A 16,241-nucleotide genomic window follows, 5' to 3' on the forward strand; every position below is an offset into this window, starting at 1 on the left:
AGAATTTGGTTTGGTTTTGGTGATTCCAGTACCCTAAAATGATGTGTATTTAGTGCCCAAACCTGAGTACAAGAGACATTACTCTCACAGTGGTATACACTGAGGTATACAAATGTAAAACTAGCAACGTGAGGTCAGAATTAGACTCTATTTATACATTTAATGTGGGGGTTTTTAATGATAAAATATTGACAAATATTTTTAAAATGAGCTTTGAAAAGACCAAAATGAATATATAAATACCAAAGTGCTTTTTTTATTTTACTTGTGCAGTCATCTCAATTCACCACTTGTAAGAACTTTGACCTTTATAATCAATTGTCAGTATATCCTCAAATATCGTAACATGTATTGAAAAATACATCCCCAGAGGCAGAAAACACACTTCGTAATGACATGATGCATTCTGTCAGTGCAGTTTTGTGTCTGCTGCTCACATCTATCACCATTAATGGAGAGTCTATAAGGCACATTTAGACCGCTATGTAATACTGTTATAGAAAAACATAGCGTACATAAACAACCTCGGGTCCCTTACAGTATTAGGATGGATTATTTTTCTGCTAAATAAAAATAGTTGTTGTAGAGCTATATCCCAAGGAGGTAATGCAAACATATTATTTATTTAGCAATTCAATGAATAATTCCAGAGCTAATTACTTATTTTCTATATTTATAGTGAAACAACATGTACAAAAACTACTGGAGAAATTCTCCAGCTATGATTGGTTTTCTGTAAATTATCGGTGATTACTCAGTAGAGCTATTTATTAAATATTGAAAGGTGATGCATAATTAATACAAACATATTTTTTCATTAAACTATGTAAAGCAATCCCTGTGTTACCACTTTGATGAATTCACCCGCCATACATTATGGCACAGAATATTTGAAATCTATGCAATTTTCTATATTATTGTTGCAGTCATTAAATAAATATGCAAAAGAAGCCGTAGTTATGCTTCATGAATCCTGTCTGTCTCTGGTGTTTCCTACTTGGTCACTCTGAAGAGTCTCATAATCCACACAACTATTTAAAACACAGCAGATGTAGGCAAGTGGTGAAGTTCATAGAATCACAGAAGACAGAAGTTAGGATATTCCTTTCTGGTTCCCAGAATCAGGCAGACCCTACCATATTCATAAAAACAGCCAGTGCTGTTTTCTCTTCAGGAAAAATCCTCTATAAGATGTATCATGTATTAAACTCCTATATGCCCCACATCAGGAAGCACTGCCTTGTCCAAGGCAAATTACAAGTCAAGCAGTGGCATCTTGCCTTTGTGCAAGGCACTAGCTTTAGTGTCTATTCAGCAGCATCTGCAGGACTTCAGCAAAGCCAAAATATGGATTAGAAGAGAAAATAAAAGTGGGGCCGAGACAGCCTGTGTCTGGGTAACTGAGCTGGAGGGCATGCAGGATCTGGTAAGAGAGTAGGACAGTTAGGGAACATCAGAAAGGGAAGATAACATCTTACATTCAAAAATTATTCTCCCCTTGTAACAGTAAAAGAAGTTGGGAGAGTGTGTCACTTTGTATTTAAAGTTGCCCTTTGGTGAGTTAAATGCAATTAAAAAATTGGTTGTCTCCATCTCATTTATCTGATGGAACTGTTATTGTAACCTGCATATTCCTTCTGGGATTATTCTGATTTCGTATTCAAAACTCTGACACATCACACCATGAAACACTGGAGAAATCACAGGCAACTGTACCATGATGGGAATGGAGGACCGTCTCTCTGCAACTAAAAAGTGGTTATATTTATTGAACCAGAAGTTAGTGCAATCATATAATGACTGTATGTATGAGCATAAGGAGAAGGGAGAAAGCTTGTATTAAGCTCTTGCTTAACAATTGTTTTTGCCCTTAGTGAAGCAAAAAAAAGCCCTATCTGTTGATCTAGCATATTCTTTCACTGAGGTCTGGGATACACACCTTGCAACCTCAGTATCTGGGTGAATTACATGGATGCATGATAAACCTAGAGAACCTACCTCAGTTTTAAACACTGCCACCTCAGCGTGCAGCTTCTCAGGTCTGTAATAAGCTGAGCCATCGTGGACTGCAAATCTTACATCTGTCTGTTCACCATCAATGTTCATCACGCTGAAGACAATAACATCACTAAGCTTAGCAGGTAAGATTTTGGCTAGTAATTCCTTGAACTTGTCATGTCTTGTTCTGCCGTGTTCATCTCTCCTTATGAAATTCTCTGCTGTGACATCTGAGTTTGAGATTCAAAAATACATAAACATGAAATACTGGGAGACCACAGGTTAATTTCTCAAGTGATTTCTTATTTAACAATATGGAAATATACCAGAAAGTGTTCTACACTGATAAGTAAATCAGTACTGATACAATAAAACCTACATCACATAATCACTCCGTTACAGATGCAGCTGATCTAAATTCTCACCAACAAATAAAACTAACCTGATAGACGCACAGTGGCTGAGTTTTGTATGGCTTCATCTTCCAGCTCTTTGACATGGATTTGTACTGTAGATATAACATCAGGACAAACTCCATCAGAAACTCTAACTTTTAAGTTGTATATGCCTTGAGGAGTGTTATCCACCATCATCAAAGAACCAGTCCTCTGATTTAATCTGAAAGACCTAGACATAAACCTTCATTTCGGAAACCTTAATAAATCAAAATTCAGAACTTTATTCATTAGCACAATTCAGAAGGCCTTAAATGTTACTATGAAGGTTATAGGATCAAAACTTATGGGAATTAGCAAACAACCTCAGAGAAGCATGAGAAATACCTTAATTCAGAAAATACAATCTGCAGGGCTTATAAAAATATGTTTCTGCCACTTCCAAATCCCCAGAATTTCCCAATCCTGAATAAAAGCAGTGTGTATAGTTAACCATGGGGTTCAACGTATTCATCATCAGCAGGTCTATAAGTAATAGAAAGTGACAAAACCATACGAAGTTGTTCCAGATTCTCATTTATTCATCTGGACAGGATAAGGTCTGTGTGAAATCTCTGATACCACCTTCATTTGCCACCTCAAAGGGACAGTAATCAGTAATGATGGAAATATTCCATGACCACTGTTATGGAACAGTAACCCCTTAATATGGAAACAGGCCCAGGGGCTGCTGATGGGCAGGAAGTCGGTCTAATTTGGGGCTATGTAAAGCTTTTAAACTCTTATTCACAGTGGAGACAAAAGTTCACATTCATTTTCACATCCATTTTCTGCATTTCAAATACCATACAATTACGCTATAAGCCAGCTCACTGTACAATATGAACAAATAATGTACGAGAAGGAATTAAGGATCCTATTCAACATTTCAATTAATAGAAAAAACCCTTTAATTAATCTAAGAGTCATGTTTTTCGCATGCAATTGTAAATTTAGCCATGAATGGAAATCACCAAATTCCCTTCCACTTTTTATGAAATTACTCCATTCTTCTCTTTTAAATCTCGGATTTGTATTCCATCCTCTTTAACATATGAGAGTAAGTATTACAAACTCTGCCTATTTTTAAATTGCATCTTACAGAATGCATATTTTTAAATAAATTAATGGTGACATCTGACTGAAAATCAGCAACGTGGTGTGATTCTGCATTCTCTTGGAAAAATTGTTTCATGCATTAATTTCTTACTATCTAGTTACTCAAGTGAAAAAGAGAGAATTCAGAAGGTACATGCCTTAATACACTCAATAGCCCTGGCTTTATGCATATCCTGAACACAGAGAATACATGGTGAGTAAAATAATTACAGAAGAATAAATATTACTCGTTTTGACACAAATACAATCCTCACTTGAGCAGTTTTCCTTCAGAGAGAAATGTTTTATTGTCCCAGTCATCTTGATCTGGTGCAAACACTTCCCCAAGCGCTGTTGTTGACCATTTTCCTGTTGAGATAAATTACAATAAATCTGCATTTGATTTTTGCTTTTCAGTATACTTTATATTCCGCCACATTCATTACTGCATTTATTTTCAGATTCCTGCTCAATTTGGTGATGGTTATGGTCCAAGATTCTTAAAATAATGCATAAAATAATGATTTCTGCCAGTTCTGGAAAGGTGAGTACCCTACGGATGTCACATGAAAGAAGAAAAGCTGAAAAGAACACAAAACAACAACAGGTTGATACATAAATACAGGTCTATATCAAATTCTCAGTCAAAACAAAAAAATCACCACATCAGGAGTTAGTCCCCAAATGTTTCATTGTTAATCTATTATTTTGAACAGCACACTGGTGGAATCCAGCAAAAGAGGGAGAGCATCTTGAGCATCCTGTGCGGTGTAGCTGGGAGAAAGGGACATGACTGAGAAATTCTACCATTGCAATGATAACACCAAGCTGTGCCAGTCCCTGGCCCTTTCTTCAGGTCCCTGTGGGTTGACACAGAAGTGGAACATCTAAGCAGTTGTTCTAAAACAGCAAAAGAAGCAACTCCAGGGAAGGAAACCTTAGAATTTCGCATCCAAGATCCAGCAACATAGAAGATTTTTAAGGTTCAAATCTGGAGCCAATCCACCCTAGAAACTTCTTTCACCCATTTCTATGGTAGGATCTGGTCACAGTTTTTTCTCATTTAGGTGTACTGAATTCAACAAAAATAACTCAGTGCAAAAATACCTTCTGTAGATTAATCTTTTCTAATATTTATGAGAAATTATACCATCGCAATGATAACAGAGATATAATCGTGTCTATCTGGGAACGGAATATTTGGGGACAGGCATAATAAACCAAGCTTAATAAGGGTCACAAAGTCTAGTTTAAGGCCAAGTTTTATACATAATTTCATGAAAAAATACAGTAATGGAAATTCAAGACAAATTTTAGAAAACATTATTCAACTGTTCATCCTCAGCTAAACCACTCTGATGAGAAAATGCAAAGCATTCACTTAGAGGACACATGAATGCATTTGTTCTGCTCCCTCCTGCTACAACGTTAAACCTCACAGTGCTGTGGCTGCTACCACAGAACAGCTCTCCCGCAGGAATTGCTTGAACCAGCTACTGTGCACCACTCAGGAACACATCCAGAACAGCAGCTTTTTGGGTTTTTTTCAGTTCAAAGGCTACATGTTCTAGGAAGCAGTCACTTATTTCACCCCAAATATTATTCTTCTCCTAAAAAAAAAAATGCACTGACCCCGCTTCCTCTCAGATCCTTTCTTGCCAGCAGAAACCTCCCTCAAGATTTCTATCCCGCTCAGCCACTGAGTGGCAGTCACAGGGGGAGGTGGGACTGGTCTGCAATTTATGGGTAGGGCTCATCTATGAACCTTTGTTTCCTTAAGCTGCCGCAGTTCTGCCATTCTCATCTCCAGATGTCTCAGCATCAGACACTTTGCGAATCACGTGCACATACCAAAAATTTCCTCTGTGTAGGTGAAAACTAGTGAATGGAAAATAGGTTTTATTGGTTTATAAAAATACTCCTTTTTCTGCAAGCACAATATATACTTGTCTACAGCTAACAGGTTTTTGTAGATGATCTTTTACATACTAGGGTCTCCACTTTGCAAATATACTTTACTTGGTCCACTTAACTTAGTAGTTTACAGAATTGGAGTTTCAGTTTCAAAACATGTAAACCACTAAAAAAATTAAGAACAGCAAGACCATGTAACATTATTGAATCTATTATAATATACAGATAGTACTTACCTTGGTAACTGTGCACATAGACTTCCTTATGGCCAGATTCATGGCAACTGTCATTTTCATCACCAATTGTTATGGTTAAGGTGTTCGTAGAGCTGATAGCTGGAGTCCCACTATCTGTTATAACTATTGGCAGATACACCACCTTCTGTTTTTCTCTGTCAAAGGGCCTCAAAGCAGTTACAGTCGCTGTGTTATCTCTGTTGTCAGTGAGAGAAAAATCCAAAGAATTCTGATAATCTGGTGGCAATGAAAATGTAAAGGGTGGCCCATTTTCCTCACTGTCTGGATCAAATGCATGAAGCAATTTTGATGTATGGTTCATATTCACTACTTCAGGTCCCAATACATTTTCCCAAACTACAGGCATGTATGGTGCCTCGAACCTTGGTCCATTGTCATTAACATCAAGCAAGTTAATCAAAACTGTAACACTTCCAGTGCGGGCAGGTGTCCCTTGATCTGAAGCTTGTACAACTAAACTGTATTTTTGAATGACTTCACGATCTAGTGTATTTGCCACAATCACATGACCATATTGGTCAACCGCAAACTGTCTCATAGGATCTGAATCCAACTTTATAGAATAAATAATCTTCCCATTCAAACCAGAATCCTTGTCTGTAGCTCTCACTGTGGTTACTGTAGTACCTACGGGCGTGTTTTCAAAGAAAGGGCTTGTCTGAATAAACTGAGAAAGGAAAACTGGGCTGTGGTCATTAGAGTCTTCAACTTCAATCAGACACACTGCAATACTAGAAAAATCAAGATCTTCCACTGTAAGAGTAAGGTTAAACTGCCTTTCACGTGCATTCTCAAAATCCAATTTTTTTTTCAGTCGAATAGTGGCACACTGCCATTCTTTGTCTGTCTCAATATAAAACTTCTGATCTGGGTCTCCCCCGATGATACCGAATATTAAGTCAGCGTTTTCCCCAACATCTGAATCTGTAGCACACACTTGCAGAACTTCTGAGTCGACGGCACTGTTTTCAGGAATTGTTGCCTGCCACATCTTCTTTGTGAACTGAGGTACATGATCATTGACGTCTGCAACCCAGATAGTGGCGGTGCCAGTTCCTGTTAGCCCTCCCCCATCTCTTGCTTCAACAGTAAGAAAATAACTGTCAGTCCTTTCTCTGTCTAGCATGCCCCCTGCTACATGGATTGTACCAGTATTGGGATTGATATTAAACATGTCGGTACCAAACTCATTTTTTACATTCTCTGTTATCCTGTAAGTCAGGACAGCATTAAGACCTACGTTCGGATCATCACGATCAACTGCACCCATTTCCATGACCAACGTGCCTGCAGGAGAATTTTCAAAGACGCTCCCATTGCAACCATCAGGCATGCATGTGAACATGGGGGCATTGTCATTTACATCCCACACATTAATAATTACATCAGCAAATCCTGTAAGTCCTTCTCCACCTTCATCAGTAGCCAACACAACAAATCTCCACAGCGCTCTCTCCTCCCGATCCAGCATCTTGTGTGAGTAAATGCTGCCTGTTTTCTCATCTATTGTGAAAATATCAGCTGCACCATGCCCATGCAATGAGTATCTCAAATCTCCTTCATCTGCATTGCTATCAGGATCAGTTGCCATAACCTACAAAAGTTTTGAAAACAAAGACACAGAAATTACAAAACATGCAATGATTGTGTTTTATCCTGTACATTGCTGCAGCCTAAAGAAGTCTAAGCAAAAGTATATGACATGCTATTAATATGTACATGTCAGATGAATGGCAAATAAGAGGTGGCTGAGGGATGATTCAGTGTAAGTAAAGATGGTTTGATCTATAGTAACAATGTCAATATTCTAACACTAAAATTATATATTTTTTTTTAATTTGTAGAGATAATGTAGTGATGCTATTCTGATAGCAACTTTAAAATGTTAATGATTTGCTTTTAAGATCACAAATGATCCATCCTGGTTATCCTACTTATTATTTTTCTTCCTCCACTAACAAAAAAAAATGCAGTAAAACTAAATTTCAGTAATATATCTGTGTTGGATTATTATTAACATAATTGTACCAGAGTAATCTGTGTTCTTTCATTGAAAAATTATAATCTCTGAAACTGCATACACTACCTGAAGTACAAAGACTGGCAACCCATCCAGTTCCTCAATTATACTTCCATAGTATTCATTGATAGAGAAAACTGGAGTCTCATCATTTTTATTGATGACATTGATGATGATAACTGCATAATCTTCCCATTTCCCATCAGAGGCCAACAAGTGAATCTCATACATTTTGGTTTCTTCATAATCCAGTGGCTGGGCAATAAAAATGGCTCCTGTTTCTGGTTCTACATCAAGTACTCCTCCTGTGTTTCCAGCTGTGATCTGATACCGTAATTTAGCATTTGTTCCTGTTAATTACCAACAGTGTCAGAAAAAAACACATTTCTTGAAGCAGATTAAAACACGGGATGTTAAGATGAGGTACAAATCATATGCTAACTGATTTTTGGTGTTATAGTTTTGTGGTCTTTTAAAACATGCAACTGTATCAGATTACTTATCAGCATTTTCAATTCTGTTATGTCCAATTGTAATTTGTGTCTGATTATAAAATGTGTCTTTGCAATGAAATATTAATTATGCTTTGACTTATGACCCCTAGAATTCACTGAAGGATCAATATGACTGGTCAAGGCTATGGGATCAAAAAGACAAATCCTTATTTGCTAACACCCAGCAGGTAAGAATGATTTATCATAAAATATTCATACCACAAAATCATTCTGCACTCACATTAATTTACACACAGACCTAAACAACAAACAGGATAATTACGTATCAAGCCAGAGGAGACTGTCCTAAAAAAAACTTCTCAAATTTTCAGATGCAGTACGAATTTGCTGATGGTTTTAGATCAAGTAAAGACTTTGAGCCTTTCTGCAAGCTCTACCTTCACATTACCATACATATATATTACCATGCCATATATACACCACATCAGGTCCGCTGATCCAACACTATGGAGTAGATTTACAGGTAGCCTAAGTAACAAACCAGAAGTTCCCTGAGTAGGTAAATCCTGCTTCAGTATGACTTCGCCACACTTGCCTCAACATCGAGTGGGTGAGGAACCAAACGCAGCCAGGATGTACTGGCACTTCACAGCAAACTGACAGAGCAGTTCTTTGGGACTTGTGCAACAAGAAAAGCATGGTTTCACCATACAGCAAAGTCAAATTAGCAGTGCACCATGGCGCAAAGATGGAGGTCTGTACCATTCCCACTCTCATTTCTGAGCACCAGCTCTATGCTTACTTTTACATGACTTATGGCTGAATACCTGACTAATTTGTAGAGAAAGCAAATAGCTAAGACTCATCATATGCATTTAGGAAGTCTAGTTTCAAATATGAGAGTGTGTACCAAAAAATAAAGAGCAATACAACTATACTGTCCATAGAGAAAGCAAATGAATCTCACTGAAATCAAATCTGATTCATTCTAGTTAACCACGACATTTTTATTGGTGCCCGTTTGTAAGAAAATGATATTATCTATAATAAATTCATATTTGCTGGCACAGAAATTATTCCAAATCATCCCACATTAATGCATTGCCTCCTGAAACGGGAGCTATTTGACTTAGACCTCACAGCTCTGTTATGAACTAATGTTCCTGTCAAATCAGTTCACACTTAAAGAAGTTTTAAAATCCAGAGACAAAAAGACATTTTCCTTTCTAACACCACTAAATATGTCTGGGTGACTTGAAATTAACTCATTAATATTTTAGACACAGCTATGGAGAATTCCAATACTTTACCTTCATCTTCATCATTAGCAGTGACTGTAATGATAGCCGAGCCCACATCCTGGTCTTCATCCACATTTACTTCATAGACACTTTGAGTGAAGACAGGCTTGTTATCATTCACATCACTGATAAAAACACGCACGTAGGCCGTGTCTAGAGAGACAAGAAACAAGAGATTAAAATACTCAGCTGTGCCACTTCTGTCAGCTACAATTCCTTAAACTGTCTAGCTGCACATCAAATGAAGATGAATATGCAGACAATACTGAAACAAACCCTTAGGGTTGTGGACAATATATATACCAATATTACTCAAAAGCACTTTGATATCAAATGAATGTCAAATCCAGTTTGTTTAAGCAGATAATATATGAATAATTGATGCCTAATATGGCAATTTTACAGTTTTTAGTCATAACTTTTTGTCCTGAAGCCACAAAAGCAAAATTTTAAGTCTTTATTTAAGCACAACTGTCAATGGAGAGTGGGATTTTCTATCTTGAACTTTCCTGCTTCATACTTCATAATTACTTTTGACTGAATACAATAGCATATGCAGTAGTCAGAGAAATACCTCCACTACTCAAAGATCTGCATCCTATGGATAACGGGTGCATATTTGCTAGTTAGGAAATATTCTATAACTATGAAGCCCTAGTTTTCTTTTAAGTTCAGAACAAAAAATTTGCCTGATCATCACATAAAATATCTCAGGCAGCTCTGACAGAACCGCTGCACAGACAAACAGTGAAACAAAACTAAAATCCAGAACCAAAACAATGGATGCTCTTCCACAAGTACGCTTCGAAAAAAAGGAAACTGACATTTAATCTTGCATTTTAGAGCTGCTGTTTTCAGACTAAACCAGGTAAAAATCATGCTTGTGACAGACATCTGTCTCTTACCAGAGTTTGGCTTCCCATGTTTTCCAGGTCGAGCTGATTCAGAGCCATCGACTGACTTGACTTCTAGAAGATAGGATCCCTTCTTCTCTCTGTCAAACACTGAGGCAGTGTATACTGAGCCTGTCTGTGAGTCCAAGCGAAAATACGTGTAGTCTCTGCCACTGTCATGTAACAGGGAGTAAGTTATCTAAAGGATTAAAAACAAGCTGTTAATCTATACTTTCCTTTGTTGGATAGTTCACACCTAAATAAATATTTAAGAGAGGAAGAATTCTTGTGTTTGAGAACTTGATCAGGGCCAAGAAAGCTGGGTGAAACTGTCAGCTTGAGCAATCCAGTTTAAAGTCAGTTCACTTCCTTGCATGTTGACTGTAAATAGAAATGAATTGGTATTGTCTAATCAGTTTCCAAGTTCACTAAGTCACGTTCACACAACGCTTGTGCAACAGCACTCAAACTTAGCTAAAGATCCCAGGTGTTAATACAATAGCCACAGGTGAGTTCAGTATCATGGTCCACGTTCTAGTCTCTATTATATGTATGTTTTCATGCACTTGACTTCAGCTTGCACTCTTATTCTATGGATATACCTATTTCCAGTTTTTAAAATCAGTAATGAATACATCCACTTTTGGTGTTAACTTGACATATTTTGTAAGGATTCAGTTTTCAGTACTCCCAATGATTTACAACTCATAGAACTCTTTAACTCATTTTTTTCTTTCACTAATTTATCCAATTACATTTTAGCTTTCTGTAGACCTTTCCAAACCAGAGCATTCTATTGCAAGTTTTTCATCTGCACTACAGGTTGTAATTCTTCTTTATTTACTGTCTCACCTACTAGTTTTAGGTGCATTCTTCACATGGGAAGACAGAGAAACATGTAATTAACTACTTTATTTCATCTCATGTTTCCCTATTAGTCATCCCTTTTCTAGGTTAAAGACATCTAGTCTATTTAGCCACTGTTCATACAGAAGTTATTCCATACCTTTCATCACGGAAGATGTAGGTCCCCACTTGCTTACCTCACCATTCTGACCAAGGTCAAGGTCGGTGGCAGACACCTGAATGACAAATGTCCCAACAGCAGCTCCCTCTGTTACCGAGGCTTCATAAATAGATGAGGTGAAGAATGGGACATTGTCATTGACATCTGAAACATCAAAAAGAGCACATAAACTAAAAAATATAACACTTTAAAGAGAAAAAAGTACTATGATTATACTATAACATCACTAAGCAGCTTACACACCTGTTAAATTAATATAGATGGTAGCAAATGCTGCTAGAGGAACTGCAGCAACGTTCTGGGCTCGAACCCTCAGCAGAAAGCTCTTTGTTGTTTCATAATCTAGTGGCTCAGCTACCAAGATTGAAGCAGAACCATCATGTCTGTTGGGAGCCAGGTAGAAACGAACTGGCATGTTGGTCTCCGGCACAAGTCCCTCTTCCAGGTTATAAGTCACACGGGGATCACCAAGGGGAGAAGTTGCTTTGATTGTCTGCACAGTTCAAAAAGTTTGCACAATCATAGCCTTTTGTAAGTACAGCAACACTTCCAAAAGCTTTTGTGTATCAACTCCTTTCAGATCTTCAGCTCTCAACTGAAAACACTAGGACAAGTACTTCCTGATACCAAATCTTAACCCTGACTGACACCTCCAGGCTGCAAACAACTGCAGCCAGCGTTTACAAGTCATTACATGTTTGATTATTCATATTTTTATGCTAAAAATATGTATTTTGGTGTTAATTCATAAAGCTGTTCTTTAATCATTCCAAGCCATCAAACTGAACAACTCATAAGTACTTTAAGCCCAATAATAACCTCAGGTAACGCAGTAGCATTCAAAAAACCGGAACACCTATAGTGTTGTCTAAATGGGAAAGAAATTAAAAGGTGGTTGCACATATACAAATTAGAGTGAAAATGGTGGTTACCATTAGCATTTGTGAAAGAAAACTGATAGCAGATCATTGGTTCCTACAATACACAAAATTTTTTAAAAGCTCACTATATTTAAGCAAATAAGCAATGTTCTGTTACCCTATAGCCTTAGAGCTACAGTAAGACAAACAAGTCTGTCCCAACCTTACCAAAACTGATGCATCTCGTGTAGTATTCTCTGGAATAACAACTTCATAGCTGTCTCTCTCCCATTGTGGAGGCTGGTTTTTTGCACTGGTAACAGTTACCACAAGTTCAACTTTACTGCTCCTATTGCCTCCATCTATAGCAATAATCTCTCGAATTATAGATGACCTCTAAACAGTAGAAAAGTTTTTGTTACAGACGGTTTGGATCAGGGCGCCGATGAGGTTTTTTTTTTTTCCAAAATGATGAATACATAAAATTAAAGGCACTTAGGAAAACCTGCACAGAAGGAAAACATCCACAGCTGCAGAATACTGAGCTCAGAATATGAAGTAGGTACAAAGTTGCTGAAAATTCTGCTCTTTGCTTTACTTAATATTGTTGGAAAACTTTGTTATTTGTCTCAGCAAACATTAGCAAATTTCACACAAAGTTTAAACCAAAACAAAAAAAACCCACTTTGTGGAGCCCCTGAAGCCCTAAACCTACCTATCAACAGTTTTTGCTATTAGGTCTGTAGGGTTCTTAGATTTAATAAAGAAAATATATTAAAAGGTTCTATCTTCAAAGTTTTGTGTGTCAGTTACTTAGAAGTTAAATTCCAATATTAAAAATATCTATTAGGTATTTAAAGATTGACATATACAACAATATTCTCACTTCAACATGAATTACAGCTCTAAAAATATCAAACTGCTTGTGTAGGCATCTAAAAATGGCTGAAACTGGTAAATTTTAGATAATGCCTTCCCGAGGGATAGCTACAATTAGTCCACCATGACTAACATGTACCAAGACCGGCATTTGTATCATAAGCGAAATCTCACACTCTTTCACGTCCAGATTTGTGTCTTAACTCATTGCCTGTTAACACAGTGAAGTCCCACACCATGTTCTTGCTCCCCTGCTCGTGGTCTCAGCCCTCCAGTCCTTGGTATTCGCATGCCAAAGCTAACCAAATGGGAAGAACAAGCTCTCAGAGGCACAACTGTCAGTTGCTACTTTCCAGCTGAAAAAAGGGTTTGCTTATATGTAATTCACAGTCAATAAACTCATCAGCTAAAAGCCTTAGACTCGTATTTAATTGAAACATGACGTATTGATCCTTTAATGTGAAGGGGCAACGTGGAGGTAAAGACAAACTCGTGACCTCAGTCCCTCCTATGATATATTGACAGCCACCTCCAAATAGGAAAGCAAGTGCCATACCTGAGATATGGGTTGGTTCACAAACACCCAGCCTGTAGTAGGATTAATTTGTAAATAATTTGGTTCTTCATTTGCTATTGAATATGTAATGGCAGCATTTGAGCTGTAGTCATCATCATGCGCTGCAACACGAAGAAAGCTGGTTCCAACTCTTGTGTCCTCTCTTAGGAAATCTAATGTAAGGAAAGGAAATTTCAGACTGATTATTAATTCACTAAAGTACTATGAACATTTTACTAACAAATGAAGAAACACTAAAGTAATAACGTATGGAAGCTATAACTTTATCTTCCTTGAAACAATAGCCATAAAAATCAAACTGAATATGTTAAAGAGCTGCGATCACTCCAGAGCTACGGAGCACAGTTGAACTTCACATTATCACAGTCATAACCTGGAATTCTTATTTCTCATAAGATGTTACTTTTTTTTTGTCTCGTATTTTCATTAAGGGACTAATTGTTCTGTATGAAATATATATAAATGGAATTTTTATTTATCACTTAAACCCAGAAAAAGAGGGTATACTGTCAGAAACTACTTTCTAGCAAACATTATTTACGAATATTGTACATGCCTCTGCGTGTTTATCTATAAGCAGGAAGGGGTTTTTGAAGAACCAAGAAGAAAATGTAAAACAACAAACAGTGGAGAACACTGAAATTCAAATAGGAAAAATATGTGATCAAAATTTATGACAAAAAATCTGTTAATCAGAAAACAAAGGCTACAGTGACTGCTCCGCACTGCTCCCTCACATCCTTATCACAACTGCCATGGCTATTGTTTCAAGGAATTTTCCCATAACGACACTCAGGAAGGCCTATGAGACAACACTGTACTTGTTACGTAGCACCTCACACAGAATAACAACTCTGCAATTAATTAAGGTAAAAGCATCTATGGCTGCAATCACCTCTTTGGTTACAAAAGCTACTGCCAGGAAAGGCAAAACCCCAAAATCTTAGACATCAGGTAAGCTCACACTCAGGGCACTGAAACTCTATCCAATGACTCTCAATTACATTCATAGCGGGTGTTTTCAAATCTGGGATCATTGTCATTTTGGTCCAGGATGATAATATTTATCTGACATATTCCAATGAGTGGTTCCGCTGCCTGATCTGTTGCTGTCACAGTGATAGGATATTCTCTCTGTTTTTCTCGATCAAATACCTGAACAGTTGTTAGAACTCCTGAAAATAAATTAAATACCAGAGAGTTAAAATACCATGCATTTCACAATATTCTGCATTTAGATATTTGTCTCCCAATACATTAAGATATAATACAATAGGTTAAATACACCTATACTGTGAACTTCAGGTCCAAGGATCCAATCACAAGATTCAACAATTTTATCAGCTTAAGTTGTACTGCTCAGGGAGACACAAACTTCATACGCACTTACATCTATATACAATTAGACTTAAGTTTAGAAAATGGAGGTAAGTACCAAACTAAATTTAAAAGAATGACTTTATAAAAACAAATATTCCGAAGAGCAGTAAGTCTGGGGAAAAGGCATATTTCATGTCTTCTATCCTCTTAAAGTTTAGCCTGAACTTTGTTTTGGCCTTCCAAGTCTTAGTCTCTTTGCTGTTTGTGAGACTTCTGTCACTTGGATAAACCATTTATTTGCCATCAGCAATGTTGCAAGATAATACGCACTTAAAACATGGTGGGGCTTTTAAAATCTAGTTACAAAAACGCACATATGATTTCACACAGCAGAACTTCCACATTTCATGGAAAACTTGGGTTCTAGTTCAGTGTTGACATGCATGAAACTAAACAGAGAATATTTGTTCACACAGTTAATACAATTTACAGAGCGGTTTCGATATGCCAGTATCAGTTCTGATATTTGCTTTACCTGTGTCAGGATGAATACTAAATGCTGGTAGGACACCATCTCTGTGCATCAAGCCATATTTCACTATACCATTGGCTCCTTCATCAGCATCAGTGGCTTCAACCTGCAGTACAACTGTCCCTGAAGGCTGGTTTTCCAATACAGAGGCATGTTCCCAATAATCGTGACACTAAGAGAAGGGAGAAACACAAAGAAAAGTCAAGGACTTACCATGCCATTTGATTTAAACATACACTAGAGCGGAGAGAAAAGAAAAAATAGATTTAGCTTCACACACACTGATGTTAATGTTTTATCTGTACAATGATTAATTTACAGATTTCACTCGCTATTTTGCAGTTACACGAACAACACACAATATGAGGCCACTCGGCATCTCCAACTAATGAAAATACTTGGAGGAAAAGTTACAGTTGCATATACTTCAAAATGCAAAAAAGAGGGCATATACTTGCCCAAACCACAGAATTGCTTTGGTCAAAACGGCATTTCTTCACAAAGTAACTTTGTCAAGGACGTATTACTGAGAACTTCCAACACTGACATGAATAGCCAGAGGAGAACAAAACCTGCAGGTCTTAGAAGAGGGATGGAAAAGATGGAGAAGGCGGCAGCATCAGGGCTCAAAGACATGAAAGCAGAACAGCTCTTGAACAGCTCATCAGCTGCATCG

General features: G+C 37.3%; 1 protein-coding gene across 1 annotated transcript in view; it reads right to left on the reverse strand.

Annotated features, from left to right (window-relative positions):
* The window catches only part of LOC136107363 (neural-cadherin-like), a 55,298-nt gene that overhangs the window by 16,017 nt on the left and 23,040 nt on the right, over positions 1-16,241 (reverse strand). Inside the window, exons 9-21 of the mRNA XM_065848356.2 lie at positions 15,569-15,737; positions 14,718-14,888; positions 13,693-13,865; positions 12,486-12,653; positions 11,641-11,890; positions 11,414-11,541; positions 10,383-10,569; positions 9,487-9,630; positions 7,788-8,071; positions 5,681-7,295; positions 3,806-3,899; positions 2,441-2,625; positions 1,999-2,228 (exon numbers count right to left, since the gene is read on the reverse strand). Coding sequence (XP_065704428.1) covers positions 1,999-2,228; positions 2,441-2,625; positions 3,806-3,899; positions 5,681-7,295; positions 7,788-8,071; positions 9,487-9,630; positions 10,383-10,569; positions 11,414-11,541; positions 11,641-11,890; positions 12,486-12,653; positions 13,693-13,865; positions 14,718-14,888; positions 15,569-15,737 — 3,798 coding nt within the window. The remainder of the gene's footprint in view (positions 1-1,998; positions 2,229-2,440; positions 2,626-3,805; positions 3,900-5,680; positions 7,296-7,787; positions 8,072-9,486; positions 9,631-10,382; positions 10,570-11,413; positions 11,542-11,640; positions 11,891-12,485; positions 12,654-13,692; positions 13,866-14,717; positions 14,889-15,568; positions 15,738-16,241) is intronic.

This window comes from Patagioenas fasciata, chromosome 13 (assembly GCF_037038585.1).
Source record: "Patagioenas fasciata isolate bPatFas1 chromosome 13, bPatFas1.hap1, whole genome shotgun sequence".
In the NCBI taxonomy this organism is placed as follows: Eukaryota; Metazoa; Chordata; class Aves; order Columbiformes; family Columbidae; genus Patagioenas; species Patagioenas fasciata.